The sequence below is a fragment of the Cinclus cinclus genome, chromosome 1 (assembly GCF_963662255.1).
Source record: "Cinclus cinclus chromosome 1, bCinCin1.1, whole genome shotgun sequence".
NCBI lineage: Eukaryota > Metazoa > Chordata > Aves > Passeriformes > Cinclidae > Cinclus > Cinclus cinclus.
In genome coordinates, this window is record NC_085046.1 from 28,538,828 (window position 1) to 28,558,812 (window position 19,985).

Genomic DNA, 19,985 nt, shown 5'->3' on the forward strand with positions numbered 1-19,985 from the left:
ATTAAAAACCCCAGAAATTTTACAGGCTTGTTACAGAGAGTACTGAAATATTCAATACTTTCAAGCAAGTTCATGACTGGACAAAAAGAAATAACACCTGAGTATCTCACTTTATTTTTACAGCACACACAGCAGCAAAGGACAGAGCAACTAGTAAACACACAAAAGTATAAGTGGAAATCTAGGTTTTCTTCTGACTTGAAGCAAGAAGAATTTTTCTTCAAGAAGCACATAAACAGAGTTAGCAGGAAGCGTCTTTGCTAATTTACATGAGCTAATTTAATAAAATATGAAAGATGGAAAGAAATGTTTCTTTCTACAGAGCAGTTTCTACTGCTCTATAATTCTTATAACAATTATATCCTGTAAATGATACTATTTAATACTATTTATAATATTCTAAATGGCCATTATGCCAAAGTTTACTCTGAGCTTCTGTTGCAAAAACTGGTTTTATTCAGAAAAATAAACAAAAAATTTGGAATGCCTGAGTTGAAGAAGAGAATAAATACTTCTCTCCACACTGGCTTGTTCCTGTCTACAAGGATGCATGAGAACTGCCTTTTAAATCTGGATAACAAAGAGAAGGGATAAGCTACTGAGGACTGTAGTAGAATATGAGACAAGGCTCAGAGAAAGAAAATTCAGAGTTTTATAAGATGAGTAGCAGGCCAGAATTCCTGCAGCTGAGATTTATTACACCACGGAGTCTAATTCCCAAGATGGCTAATGAAGGCAAGCTATTTTTTAAAATCCAAATGAGCATTTAATAAATGAGTACCGCACTCAAAAACCATATATATAACCCATTTTGTCATACTGAATTGAAAGGAATCAACCCACACTCAAGTTTTTTAGTCATCACTATTTCACTCCATCTGTCATTCGTCTAATAAAAGGATATTAATATGGATTGCTGTTTGGCAGGGGGTACCTTTTCCCCTATACATAGGATTCCTCTAGATAAATCAGCTATACAGAAATGTAATTCATTATCTTATAATTAATTTTCTCAGGGAGGTTGTTCAACAACCGTCCACTGTATTATCTGACCATCATCCACATTCATTACACTGGAAATAATGTCATCTGTAATGGACCCTGCAGAGTCTGTAATTCTTTGGAACCAGAGTAAGCTTAGCCTGGCATAGAGCAGCATGGAGAAAAGAGAGAGGAAGAGACAGAGAGAAGGGATTTTTCTCTTCCGTGTAGATTGGAAGTTAGGTGAGGTGAGGGGTGATGAGAGTCAGTATGGTTATGACCAAAATACTTTTCAGCTATGGCAGCTTTGCAGCATTTGCTGAAGAGGAGCAGCCTCTTGATCCTTTTTAATATCCTTATTAGTCTTTAGTTCAAGAAGCGTGTGTGAGGACGTATTTAACTCTCATTGAAGTCAATGGCTCTTAAGCATGTGCTCCATTTTTTTCACAAATCAGGACTTTAATCTGTTCCTTATGCACATTTAGGATTACAGAGTAGTCTTCTGTTTTTGAAGTTGCTGGAAACATCAGCTTGCTGATGAGAGGTGGGGGAAGGGAGAAGGACTCCATCACTGTCAGAAGTCTATAATTTTTCTATTTTTTTTCCTAAATTTTGGTCAGAAAATCATCTGTCTACCCTGTTTTTAAAAAAGTCTTCCCAAATAGTTTGATTCTTATGTGTGCTCCATAAGTGTGAGTTAGAGACACAAAGCACTTACAGGTTTTTGTTAGCATCTCCTCCCTTCCTCCTCTGTAAAGTTGATAGAGCTCTTACCAAAACCCTGAGATTTACTCCTAGCAAGGGGAGAGAAGAGTTGAGACAAAAGCTGTAAAACTATATTTGTCCTGTTCTGCAAATGCACCTAAATTCTGGCATCTACTGCTTTTCTCTATTTCTGTCCTGGAATAAAACCCTCTTCGCTAAGCCTGAAGGTTGTGCCAAACTGTATGGTGATTTTTTTTGAAATGGAAAAAATCCTACTGGAAACTAGCCATAAAGCAGCCAATCTTGTGAGCTGGTCCTCATGTGAATTTATGTCTCCAGAGTTTAGATTTGATATTCTGTATTTTTATCAATAATTCTATTTGCTGATATTACACTGAAAAACTCTAGACATTGAAAATAACTGAAAAATTACCAAGCCCAAGCATTCAAAAGGTATCATCAGAACTTTGATTTTCTCTCCCTTCCTGAAGTTTCTTCATCCTTCCCAAACTGTTTTCAAAACATATTTAGGAATAAAATAACACAGCATAACCAAGTACTGCTGCAGTCAAATTACATGGGCTATCCAGGTCCCTATTTACTGGCTTTTTAGATTTTATATATACGCATGCACACGCACATAACCCAAATATATGTTCATGTCCATTATATCCATAAAATAGAATCACATAAAAATATTTTACTGTTTTCAAAATCCTTGTTACAGAAAACTGGAATAAAAGAACAATTTGCCAATGCTATTTAAAGAGTTTACAGGCCCTTTCAAAATGAGAGTTTACTGTCTTTGAACCACATTCCTTCTGCCACAAGCAATTGCCTAAATTCTTGGAGTTAAAAGAGTGCATTTTAAGAAAGTTTTTTTTTCTTTTTTTCACACATTTGGCTTAGTTTCAAGTACTTTGTTTTTACACACAGCTCTGCTCAACACTGGGTACATTACTGTTATTAGATACTAAATATCAGTATTGTCACATCTGGGTCATGCTTGATTTTTGCTATAGCTGTTTACAGAATCTGCTCTTGGGTGCACACCCTTTGGAGTTAAAACCTCAAGAAAAGAGAGGGAATATGAAGGACCATTTTATTTCTTTCTCCTTTTTTCCCTATTCATTTCCTGTCTTGCACACTTTTCTTATAGACCATAAGTGCAGAGAAGAGCCATAACAGACCTACAGTTACCAAAAAAGAAGTTCACAGTAAAAGAGATGATAGCTTGGTGACAATGGATAATGACAGAATATTAGTTTTAGATGTTTCTTGCATGTATGTGAGCCATCCTGAAGACAGAGAAAAGTGTGAATGGAAAGAGAAAGAACATGTTTAAGATAGCACAGAGAAAATGTTGAGGTAGATAAGAAGCAGGATCCAAAACACTGACTTAGGCAACAGGCAATGCCTCACAGTGAAATTAGTTTAACTCTGAGAATATAAGGTGGAACCAGAAGAATGATTCTAGGAAGCAAATTTCAGAAGGATACAATTGAAAGGTATGATCATTCTATCAGCTTTGGTTTTGGCAGGCTTAAAATAAGACCCAAGAAAGGGCTAAGGCAGAAAAACAGGATTCAATTTCTGTTAAGTGGTATAAAAGTGATTTGCAAAACAGTCTGGAAACATGCTGGAGAGAGAGAAGACAAAAAAGCAACTTGCAAAGTCTCACAGCAAAAAAAGTTCTTCTAAATCATAGCTCTCAACCTGGTCAGAAAAAGCAGTAGTTCATGGCCTTGCACTGGGGAAACCAAGGACAAAGTTGTTTTATGCCTGAAAAGATGCTTTGTGCTCACCGTAGGTCTCTTTTGTGAGCATTATTTTTTCCTACATGTGCATTCTTGCCCTGGAAGGAAAGGAAATGCTGTCTGCTTTTGTAAGGAGACTGACCTTTACCACATAAAGTTTGGCTTTATGGAGAGCAGAGATACATGAGCCATTAAATGACACGGCAGGAAAGGTGCAAAGGTGGACTAGAGATACCTTCTTTTTTGTGTTCATTGTGCTACAGGATACACATATTCCCTGGACTTGTTTCAGTTCCAAAACTCACAGAAATACTCTTCCAGAGATATCTAGGGAATATGCACTCTTCCCCCACATATCTTCTGAACTAGAAAGGCTCCATGTAGGTTTGTATTAACACCTCAGGTAGGAGCAGTACTTCTTGTATTTCCACCTCATTGTAGATTTCAGGTCTGCTTTTTGTAATAAGACCCTGCTGTTAGGTTAACAAAGTCCTTTCAATTACCAGGCCAGCAATAAGTTGTAGTCAGACTCCACTATATGGGTAACACCAAGCTTTCCAGTTATCTACATAAGAAACCAAACCAAATGTTCCCCAGTTAACATGGATTTTTCTTTCAGTTTGTGTGTGAATTAAAACTATCAATTACCTGTGGAAACATGGCCAGAGCCCCCATAAATAATATTTTCATGGTATCTGGCCATATGTGGTGGAACTAGTAACATTTCTTAGCCCCACTGAATTGAGCTGAAGGAATCAACAACAGGGTAGTAACAACAGGAGGAAGAGAAATGGCTTTCCCAAGAACTTTGAAGGACTGGGTCATTTTCTAAGTTATATTTCACCAAACATACTTTAAAATGGACACTTTTAGCCGCTGTACTTGAAACACACAAACTATCCAAAAAAGTGGGTTTTTTGGGTGTCATGTCTGGCAAAGCATTCCCAATGTGTTTGCAAAGAGAAAAATCTGAAATCTCTGATATTTCTCATGCCGGCAGATTGTAAACTCAATTGGCACCTCCTGTCTTTGTCTACATTTCAGTTTGGAACCAGTGAAATAAAGATAGATTTATAGGGTTTGAATACGGTTAAATTTCTGTATATACCCTTATACTAAAGTAATAAAGATGTTTACACCACAAAGTTGTAACAATGTATTGAAGTGTAAAAGCAAAGGAGTCAGAATAAGTGGAGAAAAAAATTAATGCAACCTAAGTCAAACTACAAGAAAGTTCAGTAGAATATTTCTTCATAATATGGAGAAATCAAAATTCTTTGCACTCTTGTCTCCAGCTTTTTCTCCTACGCATGTTCACATCAATTTTTTAAATTTAGAATTTAAGATGTTGCATTTTCCACTTTTAATACCAACATGTTATTGAATAAAAACAAATCATACAGACAGAACTCTCACCCTCTTTATTGACCCAATAAACAATTAAAAAATTATGTAAAGTGCTAATAACACCAAAAAAAAAAAAGAGAGATAATTCTGCAGATTCAAGATGCCCCATGAATAACTGCTAATAAAGCAGTTGAAACTATCTTTTTCTGACTCATAACTGTTTCATCTTGCATTGCCTAATAGAACTAATATTACCTTACCTTATTTAGCATATCGCTGCAGTTCTTAAGTTATTGTAGGTTACATCTAATGGAAATCTGATTAAGGTAAGGGGTCATATTTTTTGTTTCGAAATTGAGTGCTCATTTTGCATGGATGAATGGAAATTGAAAGGATATAGAGTCACACACTCCTTCAGAAACAGACTTGTGTAAAAAAAGAAATAGGGAGAGAGAGACGGAGGAAGGGAGCCGGGAGACCATTAGTCTGTATTGTTCTAATGTCCTCAGGAATGCAAAGACTTAAGACACAGCTGCAGCTTGAGGTCATTGTGGTACTCCCAAAACAAGAATATAGAAACAGGGAAGAAAAAAAAAGAGAGTTTAATATTACTATATCACTTCTGAGGCAATCCAACCAAACTGCAAAGAACTTGTTACATTCTTGGTTTTTCCTAAGCCCTATGTAAAGCGGGTATGAAATGCAGACTTTTACTAGGTTTTAATGTCTAGTTCTGAAGATATAACTTTGAAAGGTGTGAATGTGCTTAAGCCCCTATTATACTGCTGCTTTCTTCTGGCAGAAAATACTATTTGGCATCCTAAGCACAGTTTTACAAGGAATCTTTGGTCAACATCGCCATAGCTGCTCAGGCTTCCATTCACACCCTTTTTAGCAATTTAGTATACCAAAGCCTCACAAAATATGTTGTTGTTTAGTTTATCAACACATCTGACTTAATTTTTTTTTTTTTTTTCACTAAACCAAACTGATATTTTCACAATTTTAGGAGACATCTAGTCACTGCTCCTGCCATTCATTTTACAGTAATAAGCACATTTTAATAACTACTTTTTACTTGTCCATATATTCTATGAAGGCTATAGTATTCTGGTATTCTCCACCAGATGAAAGGAAATGAAGGGCTTGAAAAGCTATTGAGACCAATGTGACTGAGGAGCCTCGCTCACCCTGTCAAAACACCCCCTTCCAAAGAAGCCCCCATGCACATTCAGGTTATATTGCACGTATCTAGAATATGTCATTTTTTGCTTGCCAGGTAGAAAACCCCACAGTTCATTCAACTTTCTTCAGAGCTATATTGTCAGTCCACATATGTCCAACAGATTTTTTTAGTATCTATTTTTAGAAGGACCAAAGTGGGAAACAGTTTTTTCGGCTTGGTAAATTTAAGTGACTAATACCCTCAGTTCACCAAAATGTGTAAACATACACTTAACTTCAGTGGTGTTCATATCAAAGTACTATGACTACTTCAGTTGTGAAGTCCCGGCTCCACTCAATAGCTAGTTTTGACTTCAGCTTCCTGAAATTTCATTCATCTCCCAACATACAAAATTAAATGCATACTACAATCATTGTACAATCACAGTCTAAGAATTAAAACTCACAATAGTGGCAGAGGATACTGAAGTGCATCTAACACAGTTTATGTAAGGCAGCATTTGTCCAGACTTTCTTGCTAAAAATAAGAAATAGCTATTAGAGATCTGAGAGAATGCAGAAGAAAGAAGGACTTTTAAAAACTTGCAGTAATTTGTTTCAGTTGTAGTTTTTAATAACCTATTTGCTATAAAATAATGTTCAATCAACTAGTTTTTCTTTAGTCTGAGAAGCAGCAAAGGAAAGAAAGAGGAGAGGAGAGGAGAGGAGAGGAGAGGAGAGGAGAGGAGAGGAGAGGAGAGGAGAGGAGAGGAGAGGAGAGGAGAGGAGAGGAGAGGAGAGGAGAGGAGAGGAGAGGAGAGGAGAGGAGAGGAGAGGAGAGGAGAGGAGAGGAGAGGAGAGGAGAGGAGAGGAGAGGAGAGGAGAGGAGAGGAGAGGAGAGGAGAGGAGAGGAGAGGAGAGGAGAGGAGAGGAGAGGAGAGGAGAGGAGAGAAAGAAAGAAAGAAAGAAAGAAAGAAAGAAAGAAAGAAAGAAAGAAAGAAAGAAAGAAAGAAAGAAAGAAAGAAAGAAAGAAAGAAAGAAAGAAAGAAAGAAAGAAAGAAAGAAAGAAAAGAATCACTTGGCTTCCAGTTAGAGTTTCATAATCCACAGAATTTTATTGGTTTAGTAAAACTATTCTCTCCTATCATAAATTAAAGATTTGATTCATTGCTTTGAGATTTGCTTCTTGGGTTTCATCAATTATTTTATTTCATTTGTTGAAGAAAAACAAAAGAAAACATAGAATCAAGTACAATAGGACTTTCTTTCACACGACCATTAACTTCTCATGGATGTTTTCTTGTGAGGTTTGTTCAGCACAGGTAATTTTCAATACAAAGTTCAGACTGCTTTTTCAATTGCACTGAGTAAGAAGCTCAAGGAATTCCAGAATGCACAGCATTCAGTGACTACATCTGTCATTAAACAATAAAATATTCAGCAGCAAATTTCAAATTATTATTCCAGATTTCTCTTTTGGTGTGTAAAATCATATGTCTATTTATTAATATTTGCAAAGTCCAGTAAAGTGACTTATCCCCAAAGTTCTTTGTAAAGATTTACAATTCCACAAAGAAAATCAACTCACGTTTTGAATAGGAGATACCTTAGTATCTTCTGTAGGTTCAAGACCTTGAAAAAAAAAATCCTTTCTAATCTACAGTGAACATTACATCTTTAATATCACTGATGTTGGCAAGTACATTTTTGACAACTTAATTAGTCTATTTATAGTGTTTGATATAAGACATGAGAAGAAAATTTTTATGTATTACAGTGCACTGTCTACTACTATATCCCATTATTTTAATGTGGGTTTTTTTCACTTTGCATCATTTATTGAATGTTAGGATGCAGTGATGCAACTCTGCACTAGTGAAGTTACAGATACATGTATAAAATCTGCAGAATAAAATGAGTAACATCATGGTGATTTATACTACTGTCTATTAAGTATTCTTTTAAATGGGTATCTATCAAAGGAGATAGATTTTGTAATATGTATTAATAAATAGCAAGGACAACATATGCTAGAAAGCCAAGACCAATGGCAGCAGTGGTTTTTTAAACAAGCACTCCTTTGCCGTATTTGCCGCTGGAAGAATTCAAGACAGCGTATAACAAAAAAACTTAAGCGCCATCATGGCTAACTGGTCTATCCCCTTCTCCCAAGCTAAGCTACATTTGTAGTAAGAACTCACAACTTAAAATGTGGTCCTAACAAAATCAGTAGGACTTTTGTCATCAGTATCTTCCTGGTGAAATTTCCCCTTGAATGTCCTTTTATAAACCATTTATTTCAATAACTTTCTTTTTACTGATTCAAGTACCTAAAATGTAAGACTAGACTGCGTATATCCAGCACAATTACATCAGGCTATTTTTGAGTTCAGGTTCCCTTTAAACATAATAAAAAAGCATCTACATGCTCATGGAAGAGCCCACACACCCACCCCTGAAGTCTGGCTATGTATGCAGTCACACAGCTCATGCTGGTTAAGGTGATGCAATTGCCCTGCTGAGTAGCAGGAGGAAGGCTTTTTCTGCAGGGTGGCTGTGCACCATCTTGCTCATACTCTGCAACTAGCAGTACTAGAGAAATTGTGATGCAGATCTGTAAGTCTTTAAAGCCTACTAAAAATAAAAAGCATGTACGCACACACACGCACACAAAGCTTTTAGTTTCGTAAAAGTTTACAGTACTTCCCAAATGGAAGGAAAGCACTGGTATGGCCATTATATAAGTTGGGCAAACTGTCATAAAAGGACAGGGCACAGGCTTGAGACAGATCATAGGACTGAGTTCAGTGCCCAGCTGTACACTGATGTAATGAAGTAGCCTCAAGCACTGTTTATCAAAATTCTCTAACACCACACTATTTCAGTTAGAAACCTTATTAGCGACATATGCAAGTATTTATATTTAAAAAATATGACTTTCCTTTCGTATCCTTTCAAGTTGCATTCTTAAGTATATTAGAACAAGGACACAGGGTAGCATAGCAAAAATAAGGGTTGACTCCTACCCCACCATAACTATGTTTTACTGATGGATTTAAACTTTGCTCAGGCTAGCAGATGAAACCAGATTTATTTTGCTTCTTTTCCGAAGACTTACAAAACTGCTTGGTAGAGTACATTTTGCTACTGAAGGAAACATGTTACAGCGACTATTCATACTGCCAAGTAACAGTGTCTTTGAAAGCAATAATCCACTGAGCAGTGTTAGGGCATCAGCAGACAGAAGTAAAGATAATGTTACCAGCCCTTGAATATCAAACTCAATCCTACTCTTGAGGACTTGAGATAGAGCATATCATGTCATTGCATCACTAAAGAACGAATATTTCCACATGGCAAATGATATGCAGATTAACAGGCTCAGTTAGCAAATATTTATTAAACAATTTGCATGGTTAAAAATGGCAAAAAGACAAAAAAAAAAAACAAACTGCATAAGCTGATTACCTACATTAGAAAATACTACAGAACTCTCACTAGATATGTTAGGACAAATTTTATCCTGGGATGTTAAAACCAATGTTGTCAAAATTCAGTGTGTATACAAAATGCTCAATTGGCAATTTTCAAACAATCAGGGAATCTGAACATTTTATCAATAAATATATACAAGAATTGTAAAGGATTTTTCTTTCACTACCTTGTAATAGAAGTTTATAAATCCTGAAAGGTATCTAGAACTATGATTTTATTTTTTAAATTTTTAGTGAAATTTTATCCAGATATTGCCAGAATGTTTGAGTCTTTAATGCCCCTGCAAAAGAATTAAGCTCTGACTATTTAAAAACCTTGAGCACTTCAGTGGTTTCACTGGAGTCAATGGACCTTCTCACAAAAACATTTGTGATCCCGTGAAGGTCTGGATCGGCCCTCCAAAGTTTCTAAAAGTGTGGGTTGACGAGGAGGGGAAAAGGGAGAAGTATAAATCCTATTGAATCATTTTTACAAACAGACAAAAATGCATAACTAAAAGCCATACATAGTTCTCTTTTCTTTTGGGCCGGGGGTGGGGGGTGGGTTTCCCCACACAAAGTTCTTCTTTGGCTAGGGCCATAGAATTCTGAAAAAGTATCAGCAAAATGGTCTACCAAAATTTTAGCCTTAGAAAATTTCCTGATTATATTTCCTGAGAACAAAAGTGAATTTCTTGCAAGTTTTCATCTATTAAAACAATTCAGCGAGTAGCTCACTAGTTAGCCCATCATTTGATAAGCAGTCTTGAAAGTTTTCTCCTAAAAGTGTGTGTATTATTCATCGGATATTGAAATATTTTAATTTATAAAATCTACATAATTTTTGTTGTTGCTGGTTTTTTTTCTTATGGGTAAGTGATGCTTTTATATGAGATACCAAGCAAAGTAACTCTTTTCAGAAAAACTATTCTTTATTATGTATTTTTTCTTGTTTCCGTTTACAACCACACTGAAAAGCACAGACATATTGATGAATCAGTTACACAGTGCTTTTTGACTAGAAGCATGCAGCTCATTTTTCTTACTGACATGTTTCAGAAACCAATCAGAAGTCCTCAAAACTCATGATTTCACAGTATATATAATCATTTATCAAAATGACCTGCTTTTTAGTGACCATTTCAAACAAGTACATATGATTTATGATATTTGGATGTGTTTAAAATAAATTCCCTGGAGATATAACTTTTTACTGCTTGCATGTTGAGAATAGGTAGGTTATAAAATACTAAAACTCAGGGGGAAAAAGTTGTTTTTTTTTTCATGTGATTTGTCAATGAACAAAAGCCTTCAGAGCAGGTATTGAAACACTTGGCTGAACTTTGAAACAGTGGATTCCTGAAAAATGCTTTTTAAGAAGCATTTCTAAATGCTACTATTGTAAATACAGTCAAAAATATTAATAATTTTTATTACCTGCTAGCCTTTTCTTGGAAACCTGTGCCACACAGAAAGTATTTTCCCATGGCAAAATTTGTTTTTTTGTTTTTTTTTTTTTTAAAGGCTTTTCATACTTGAAGGCAAGTGTGTAATTACATTAAACTTTTACAGGCAGGTAATTTCCTTATGTATTTATCTCTTGCAATTTAATGTTTGAGTAGCTGTATTGCTTAGAAGAACTCCTTCAACTGTACTCAGCCTCCCCCATGTCTTTTCAGCATAGTACAGATGGTTTTTTTCACCATAGCATTTTAGACTTCCTTAAGGCTACCAGATTCACTCTTTTTTCATATTTCTCAGTAAATCTAGATAGCACTTCCTATACAGTCATTAATATACTTTTTTCCTGACTGAAGTCTTAATAAAACTTGGACCTAAGTAAAGCAACTCAGGAAATCAGAGAAATAACTTTGCATCTGATGTGTTCTGCATCATCTGAGAATCAAAACCTACTCTATAATAAACAGGAAAAAAATGGCCCTGAAACTCACAGGCAAGTAATGAGAAGGGGAGGCATTAGAAAAATCCAAAATATTCCATATAGAACAACTCATACCACAAAGCAACAAAGCACTCCAAGAATATGTTTTCTATACACTCAGCATGGTTTTCATCCACACCTCATTAGCACACAGATAATTCTGACCATTAGGGCACTTTAAAATAAGCAATTTTATTTGTAACCGATTCTCAAATTTAGTATTGCCTCTCTGCTCCTACACCCTTGACATAGGAAGAGCTGAGTTACAAAGGTGAGGATTCAGATGCCATTATTCACTGCAAAACATTAACATATAAAGATTTGTCTGCATCACTCAGTTCACAGGCAACTTTACCGACCCACTTCTGGGCCTATGCAGGTTGGAAGGAATGTTCTGCAGATAGTGAGAGAGCAACTACAAAACCTGGAGACACTGACAGCTGTAGCAAGCAGGGGTTGATGACTACGTAAGCAGTATTTCCCAGTCCTTTACAATGAGAGCAGCTGAAAAATTCACCCTGTTCTGTAGCAGTGTTTTCAATATCTTCAAAGGGAACTTCCCAAACTGCTCAAAACCTGGGTTAGGACTAAAGAAAACTGTAAGTCAGTTTATTAACTATCACGAGAGCATGTTTCACCTAGTTTTCTCAATCCCAAATGAAACTGCAACAGATTAGAGGAGAATATCTCTATGTCCTCCCATTCCCTTGCAATATGTGAATTCCAGGGAAAATCACAGAGTCTATCATACTAAATTCTGCTTGCACTCTGTGAATAAACTTTCGTTTATCACTTTAGAACGTTGCACTCCCCTCATCGTGACAAGTAAAAGGGGTGTCCCTTCTGAGAAATTTTCAGAGTAGCTGTATGGCTAAGAAACAGTTACTTGTTTCGAAGATAAATGATACAAGGAATGATCATGTTTTACATTCTTTAAAATAGCTACAAACTCAGCTTTGTGATCTTAAACATACAGAAACAAAAGCTAAGTAGTGCAAGAAAGGGGTAGCCTAAGGTTAATTCAGCTCTGAAATGCGGAACAGATTCAGTGCCCAAGAAAACGCTGAGCATTCTGCGGCTTGAAGTGATATGCTTAAGAAGAGGAAATATATGTGTAAATAAGCACGAGCATTAATAATTGTCTCAGAATGCTGGCACTGAAACTTAAAGCTGTCTCTCTTTCTTCACCTCTTAGTTATTTACTATTACGATTTTTTACAAATGTCTATTGAAGTAGTTCCAAGTATGATGAAGGCATGGAAGAAATTCTTTCAAACAGAGTCATTTGTTTAAAAAAAGATTAATGGGAAATAAAGGAGATGATGTTTAATCAAATGAAGGGCGATTATGGATGACAAATATAGAAACACAGCAAATTAAAATAATTCTTGCTGCTGTATATGAGAATGACATTAAGTATCTAGCACCAGAGTTCAGAATTAATAAAGGGGTGGGGTTAAATATTCAGTCCAAAATGCAGGTTTTTCCCAAAGAAAAACCAAACATACAGCAGCTATGCAGTTGTTGTCAAAAGACATCTATTTTCAGTTTGAGAGATTCACAATTGTGAGAACAATCATATTTTTTTTCTTAGCGGAAGGGAAGAGGAAATAGTTACCTGCCTTGATCTCCAGAAAGTCTTAGAAAGTGAGGATCGAAGTACATTGCAAGATTAACGTAACCATGGCTAAAGGCTCAAACTCTTGTCCACTAATCCAGTGGAAGAGTCCAGTCACTTCAGGGTAAGGTTTAGGACATTCCCCACTGGTGTTTTTTTTGGTTTGCATTGCAGAATGAAATAAACAGAAAGTGATTCAGACGCTTCCCTGACAGTGAAAGGGACTGATTTCCTTTTTTCCTTTAGCTTTAAATAGCCCGACAAATACAGTAAATCCTTACACCAGCAGGCATCCAGTTATTTTCTCAATTGTAATATGGACTGTTCATACACCTCACAAAATCAGATAATTCATTTTCTCACTGAAAGTAAAGATGACAAAACAAAAGATTTCACCAGAAGTATTTGAACTGAATACAGCTTTTAAACTAAAGAAGAGTTTTTAGCAAATATACCAGCTACTTAAGATGAAATTCAGATAAATGAATTCTGAATTACTGTAACTGTAAACGTTGCTAATGTAATGGACAGTGAAGGAAGTGATGGTATTATTGAGGGTTATTTTTAAAATCCTTTGCTGCCTACACTCTACCAAGCTTATGACATTTTGAGTGAAAGAGGTTATGAACTCGTATAAGTTGTGAACTTCATACATATGTGGAAAAGCCTTTCACTTTCTCTTGTGTGATAACAAATAATTTGCTATGCCAGCTCTTGAGTTTTCAATCTGTTGAGCCCTCTCAAGTGCGTCCTGCCTTGTCTCACTCTATTCTTGGTGACCCTTTGGTTCATGTGTGCCCTAACGGAAGTCCCATCAGTTGTGTTGCCTTCGCCAAGTGGCTTTTGTCAACGCAGGACTTTGACAGGCTTTGCTATTTTAGAAAGCAGAGATAATGTCATTTTTTTTTTTTTTTTTTGCGCATTCATTGATGGTACAAATCATCGCTCTGTACTGACCGCGGGTCTGCATGTGTTTACGCTAGCCTTTAAGTAAGAATTACTGTGATTTTTAAGTCAGACTGCTCCTTCCTTTCCTCTGTCACCGCCAGCAAACTGAAGTGAAGCAGCTTTCTGAAACTCCCATTCACCCGTTTGCTTCACAGAGTTCAAATTTTGCCCCCTTCACGCTGAGGATTTTGTGCAGGCTTACTCAGATCCTACAGGGTAGCAAGGCATCAGCTCGTCTCCCGAATCCCCGCTTCCAAGGCAGAGCTTCCAAGCGTTGTGCAATCGCCTCGGAGCCGCAGTCAGCTCCACGGCGAAGGGGCGGAGGGGAAGGAGCGCGCTGGATTCTGAATTTTGGAGCAGAGGTGTCGTATCGGGCAGGGGGGAGGGGGCCGCGGGCCCAGATGCTGAAAACCGCACCAAAATTACAAACCTTTCTCTCCTTGCCCGTAGGAAACTCTCCCCCACAACCACCTTGATTTCATACTCTATCACGTGCTGAATTCTTTCTTTTTATTTCTCCCCCCGTAGCCTTAATAAGGCTTGCCTTAGTGATGGAGATCCCGAGAGCGCGTCGGAGGGAAGGAGCGAGCCGGCAGCCGGGGTCGGCCGGCGGCGAGAGCACGGCAGCGGCCGCGGCCGGGCCGGCCGAACCGGGCCGGCCGAGCCGAGCCGGGCCAAACGTGCCGGGCTAAACGAGCCCAGCCGAGCGGCGGCAGGTCCGCGGGGCCCGACCGCGCCGCTTCCCCCGACACCCGCCGCCCGGGGATCCCGCCCCGCTGGGGAAAGCGCGAGCCTTTACCTGAGCTGTCGCTTTTCCTTTTGCCGGACCTCTTCTCTGTTTCCACCGGGGACAGAGCCTGCCTGCCATAGTCCCCTGGCGCACACGCTGCCCCCGTGGGGGTGTTGGTGCCCAGGCTGGAAGAGTTCGAACACAGGACAGGGGGGCTGCTGCCGAGCTCCGGGGGTCCTCCTGAGTCAGGCTGAAGGCAGAGGCTGTGCCTGGCCGCGGCGGGAGGAGACGACATCTGAGGAATGTGCCAGTTCGTCTGCAAAGCCTGGTGCTGCTGTTGCTGGTGGTGGTGGTGGTGGTGGTGGTGATGGTGATGGTGCCCCCTATGATGTTGGCTGGCAAACATGCCCTCCTCATTGGGGTATCCCGCTATTATGCAAGAGGAAGAAGAAGAAGACAGATCAGGGTAGGACATGTGGTCAGATCTTCCATGCAGGGCAAGAGAAGACTGGGAGAAAGGGTGCAAGCTCTGCGCAGTGGCATGGGGGCTGCGCAGGCAGCCAAAGAGTGTGTGATCCATGGCATGCAAGTCTCAGGTTCCAGGCAGGAGAGTTTAGGAAAGATCCAACTTCACCACCCTTTGTCAACTTTCACTGTAAACAGATCGGGGCTGGGATTTTTTTTTCCAAAACGGCACCGACAGACTCTGCAGCAAGGCAGCTGAGCTCAAATAATCCAGGTCTTTAGCCCTAGTGGCCAGTCTCCGCTGCACAAACACTCGGACCTAGATGAGCCGTTCTCAGAGCTGCTCAGATGTCAAGAAGTGGGAGAGGTTGAAGTCAATAGAAGGTGGTCCCAGAGAACTGCTTGAAGGGGGAAACAGCTTCGAGAGGTTATAAATACAGTAGTGTGTAATGTGAGCTGGGGGCTGGCTCAGCAGCACGGCACTGACCACATGCGAACTCCCTCCAAAACGCCAGCGCCGTCCCCGCGCCGAGCCGCTCCGTCAGCGGGCGGCAGCGCTGCGCGCCCGCGCCCCGGGCGCCCGCGGCCGGCGGGGGGGCGGCTCCGCGGGGGCTCGGCCCGCCCGTCCCTGCCCCCGGCCGGGCCGCGCCTCCCGCCGCGGCTGCCCCGGAGCCCCCCCCCGCCCCGGGCGGGCCGGCGGCGGAGCCCCCCGGCCGCACGGCCCCCGCAGGGCCATCACCGCCCCGTCGGGGCTGACGGGCCGCTCGGGGTCCTGCCGCCCCGCGGGGGCAGCGGGAGGGGGAGGGCAATAAAGACGTGAGGCGACATGCGGGGGGTGACTCTGGGGCGTGAGGGGTGGGGGTCACCGCAGCCGCGTTTCTCCGGAACCGCTCTCGCAGCGCCTCACCTGCGCGCCCAGGTGCGAGGGCACGGGCGGCGGCGAGGGCCGGGGCCGGTGTCCCCCGCGCCCAGGGTCCCGGTGCGGGTCATCGCCCGCTTCGCCCGCGCCCACCGCCCCGGCACTCGCCGTGAGCCGCGGCGCTGTCCCGGCTGTCCTCAGCAGCCTCACGCTGTGCCCCAGCATCGGCGGCTGGTTCTGCACCGAGCCTACCGGCGCCCACCGTGCCGGCAACTCCGGCTGCAGAGAGAGAAGTTTCCCCTCTTGCCCTCCGCCCCACTGCCCCATCAAAACACGAAGTCACATAATGTTTATTTCCTGTATCTTCATTTGCTTCGTTGCAAATGTCTTTAGTGGACTGGGGGACAACCTGGACAGTCTGGGCCTGCCTTTTTTTTTTTTTCTTTTTAAATTATTTTTTAACATGCGTGTAGTGGAATTACAGTAGCCACGAAAGCGACTCTTGAGCTTTAAATCAGGATAACGCATTTAGTGACCAATGACTAAAGATGTGCCCATTGCGCAAAGGTTTTATTCTTCATCTCTTCCTGCTCGATGTACCATGCTCCTCCTCCCCCCAAAATCAAAATTAATTAAGCAAAAAAAATAGAAAAGGAAAACCATTTCTCTCAAGTCTAAATTCTTGGGTCCATGTGCTAAAGATAAAATGATTTTCAATTGCTAGTGGAAAAAATCAGCAATTGTATGACTTTTGCAAGAGCTAGTTTCTTAAACGGAAATTGAGTCCTATTTTGTGGGAAATTAGTTTTGCAGACTTTCTTTAAAAAAAAATCTAAAACTTTTGTTCAGCAGCTGCTCCGCTTTTCACTGCAGTTTCAGACTGAGCTGGAACCTGCAGCAGTCTTTCGACGGTAAGATTTCCCCCCTTTTCTGACATCTAACTCTTTTTAATAACTGTCTTTAGATTTAACTCTGACAACGCGGTCTTTGCAAAGAGAGCGGCGTCCAAAGCAGAAGTTGCTGCCTCTGTGCACCGTTCAAAACTTGATATTTCTTCAGAGTAAAGGAAATATACAGTTACAACACTGATGAAATATTTTGTGCTTTTCATTGTGTATATCGTTTCAATATGTGTTCTAATATTAGAAGAGAGGAATACAAAGAAATCTCGATGGCTGAACCCCTCTTGAGTTTGGGAGCACGCCGGGGTGCCAGGACAGGGGTGCTGCTGTCCCTCCCAAACAGGCGAGACAGCGACAGGCGCGGAGCATCGCGCCCGCAGCGGCCCCGGCGGCGGCCCGGGGGCGGCCCCAGGTGGGAGCGGGGGAGCGGCGGGGCGGCCCCCGAGCACGGCACGGCACGGCACGGCACGGCACGGCACGGCACCGCACCGCACCGCACCGCACCGCACCGCACCGCTCCCTCTCCATCCAACCTGCTGCTGCCCGCCCGCCCGCCCCGGCCACGGGGGACAGTCGCCGTCGGGGGGTCCGCGGCCGGAGGGGCAGCAATGCCAGCACCCTTCCTTCCAGGGCCGCTGGAGCCCCAACACAGCCGCAGCTGTGAAGGGGTCAGGGAAGTCTCGAAGCCAAGGCGGTGTAAAAATGCCTTTTCTTAATTATAGAGGATGGCCATACAGGATTTCTCGCACATGACCAAAAAAAAAAACCAAATTAAATAAGTGAAGCACAGTGAAGAAAGTGAGGTGAGAGGGTGCGAGGGAGAGGGAGAAAGATAAGGTTTCCAAGACAAATAAGAGACAAGCCAAAGAGGACTTTTTAGGGAGAGGTAGGAGAGGTTCCTAAAGGTGAAGAAGAAGAACAAGAAAAAGATTAATACAATAGCAAAACTATAGTGCAACAGCTCCGTTTTTGTCAATAGCTTCATACCCAACCCTGACTATTCAGGAATAGGCTTCCCTGGGCTTCTGAGTTCCCAAATAAGTTCAGAAGTCCTTCATCAAGTGTTCTTATTACTTCTTTAAAAATCAGTTTTAAGCACGCATGAACTGGAAATGCAATTCGCTGCAGAGCTATATGCTTTCATTTTAAACTATATGAGGAGAATGCAAATATAAGCGACTAATGTTGGGGCAAATAAATAGCTTCAAACACTTTCTGAAATTATTCAGAAATTATTCTGTACAGTTACCAAATACCTATGGCTATATGACAGCATTCCTTGTAAAAAAAAAATATAACTTTTTAGTTATAGCTTCAGTGCAAAGCTTCTCAGTAATAACAGAATAATTACTGGGAAAATTGTAAGCAGTTGCTACTCTCAATATTAATGATTCAATTCTTGTTTGCATTGTACCTTTTCAGAATGTGTGTTTAACCTACATATGGTACAAAAGCATTACTTAAATCAATGCCAGCAAGTTTGCCCAAAGCTTATAAACATCAAGTGAAAAAAATAGAATGCTTTAAATATGTGAAAACAGTAAACTGTTTAACTCATAAAAACATCTGGAGCCAACACAGTTTGGAACATCCTTTATATTTTCATGTATGGGCTACTATTTGCATTCACTTTGTGTTTCTTGGTTTTGCTGGTGGGTCGTTTTTTGTTTTTTATCTTACCATATATGGGGAAGGAGATCATGTAAAATTGACCTGAATGAACCAGTGTACAATTCCTCCTCTTCAGGACTTTTGTAGTCTGTCTGATTTTTTACGTTGAAGACTGAAAGAACCACCTTCCTGAATATTTATCTGAATGTAAGTAGGATTCTTGTCAGTTCTTTCTGGTGTGTGGTTTGCATATTTGCAATATGCATATTGCAGAAAAATCAGATAGATAAGTCGTGCTTGGGGACCACCGTTTGAATGATATTAATTGTCATAACTTTGCTGAAGTCAGCAAAAGGATGGCAATTTACACCATATATGAATATTTTCCTTACTGTCAAAGGGAAAGCTTACAAATATGAATTCAGTTTCTTTTAGCCAAAGTTTTTATTGTACTCAAGAGACTACCAAAACAAGAAGACAAAGTTTTATTCTACTGTAATTATGATCAGTTCATATTTTTCCATGGCAATTTGGTCAATGCAGACATCATTTAACCTTAGAGTCAATCCAGATTCACAACAGATGTATATTTATTTTCAGCCTTTTCTTTTTTCCCTAATTTTTGCCAGTTTAACTCTCACTGAAGCAATATAATTCGTTTCTTTTGGTACCTGTGCTGCACTATAAACCCACAGATATATGCAGTAATAAAGCCTGGGGATTATGCATCATTTCAGAGATGCTTGAATGCCTTAACTGAAAATCCTAGCACAGAAAATGAATAATTGTTCACTGACTAGTCAAAAACACTGAAACCCTGACTAGCTAACATTGACAATAATCACATTTACCATTTTATACCTATGATATACCAGTACCTTTACAATACTTTGTCATAAAAGCTATTTTTTTTCCCTGGGAAACTGCACTACCACAATGTGTACCACATAATTTTAACATTGCATTTCTGTGGCATACTTCCATTTCACTCTCTATAGCGCTTACATGTGCCATGGTTTAACACTTATCAGACACAATTTTTGTTTTAAAGACAACTACAGATCTGTAAAAACTTTTAAGCCTGAATTTGTATTTTCAGCTACTTCTCCCACATACATATGGCTTCTGTTCTTATTTTCATGATCTCCAAGCATTACAAATTTTAAAGTTATGCCAGCAATTTAGTATACTAAAGAAAAGTTGTGCTGAGCCATGAGGGCCTCACTGAAAATGATTTACAAGTTTGCATTACATCATTAAATGTTATTTGAATTGCCAGCCACTGTAACCAGTAAATTATCTTATGCTCACTATCTAATTTAAATAAACCGATGAAATATTAAAAATTCTGAGTGCACTTGAGGCTTCACACCTGAACTACGATGTTTCAGGAATGCTTTTAGAATTTGGGAAACTATGCATTTCACATATTATGGGAAGCTTGCATTTAACATTAGATACTCAGAAGTCCCAGAAGTCATAT

General features: G+C 40.1%; 1 protein-coding gene across 1 annotated transcript in view; it reads right to left on the minus strand.

Annotated features, from left to right (window-relative positions):
• The window catches only part of MEOX2 (mesenchyme homeobox 2), a 51,513-nt gene extending 36,268 nt beyond the window's left edge, over window positions 1-15,245 (minus strand). The window contains exon 1 of the mRNA XM_062495373.1: window positions 14,735-15,245. Within this exon, the coding sequence (XP_062351357.1) occupies window positions 14,735-15,245 (511 nt within the window). The remainder of the gene's footprint in view (window positions 1-14,734) is intronic.
• Between the last annotated feature and the right edge of the window lie 4,740 nt (window positions 15,246-19,985).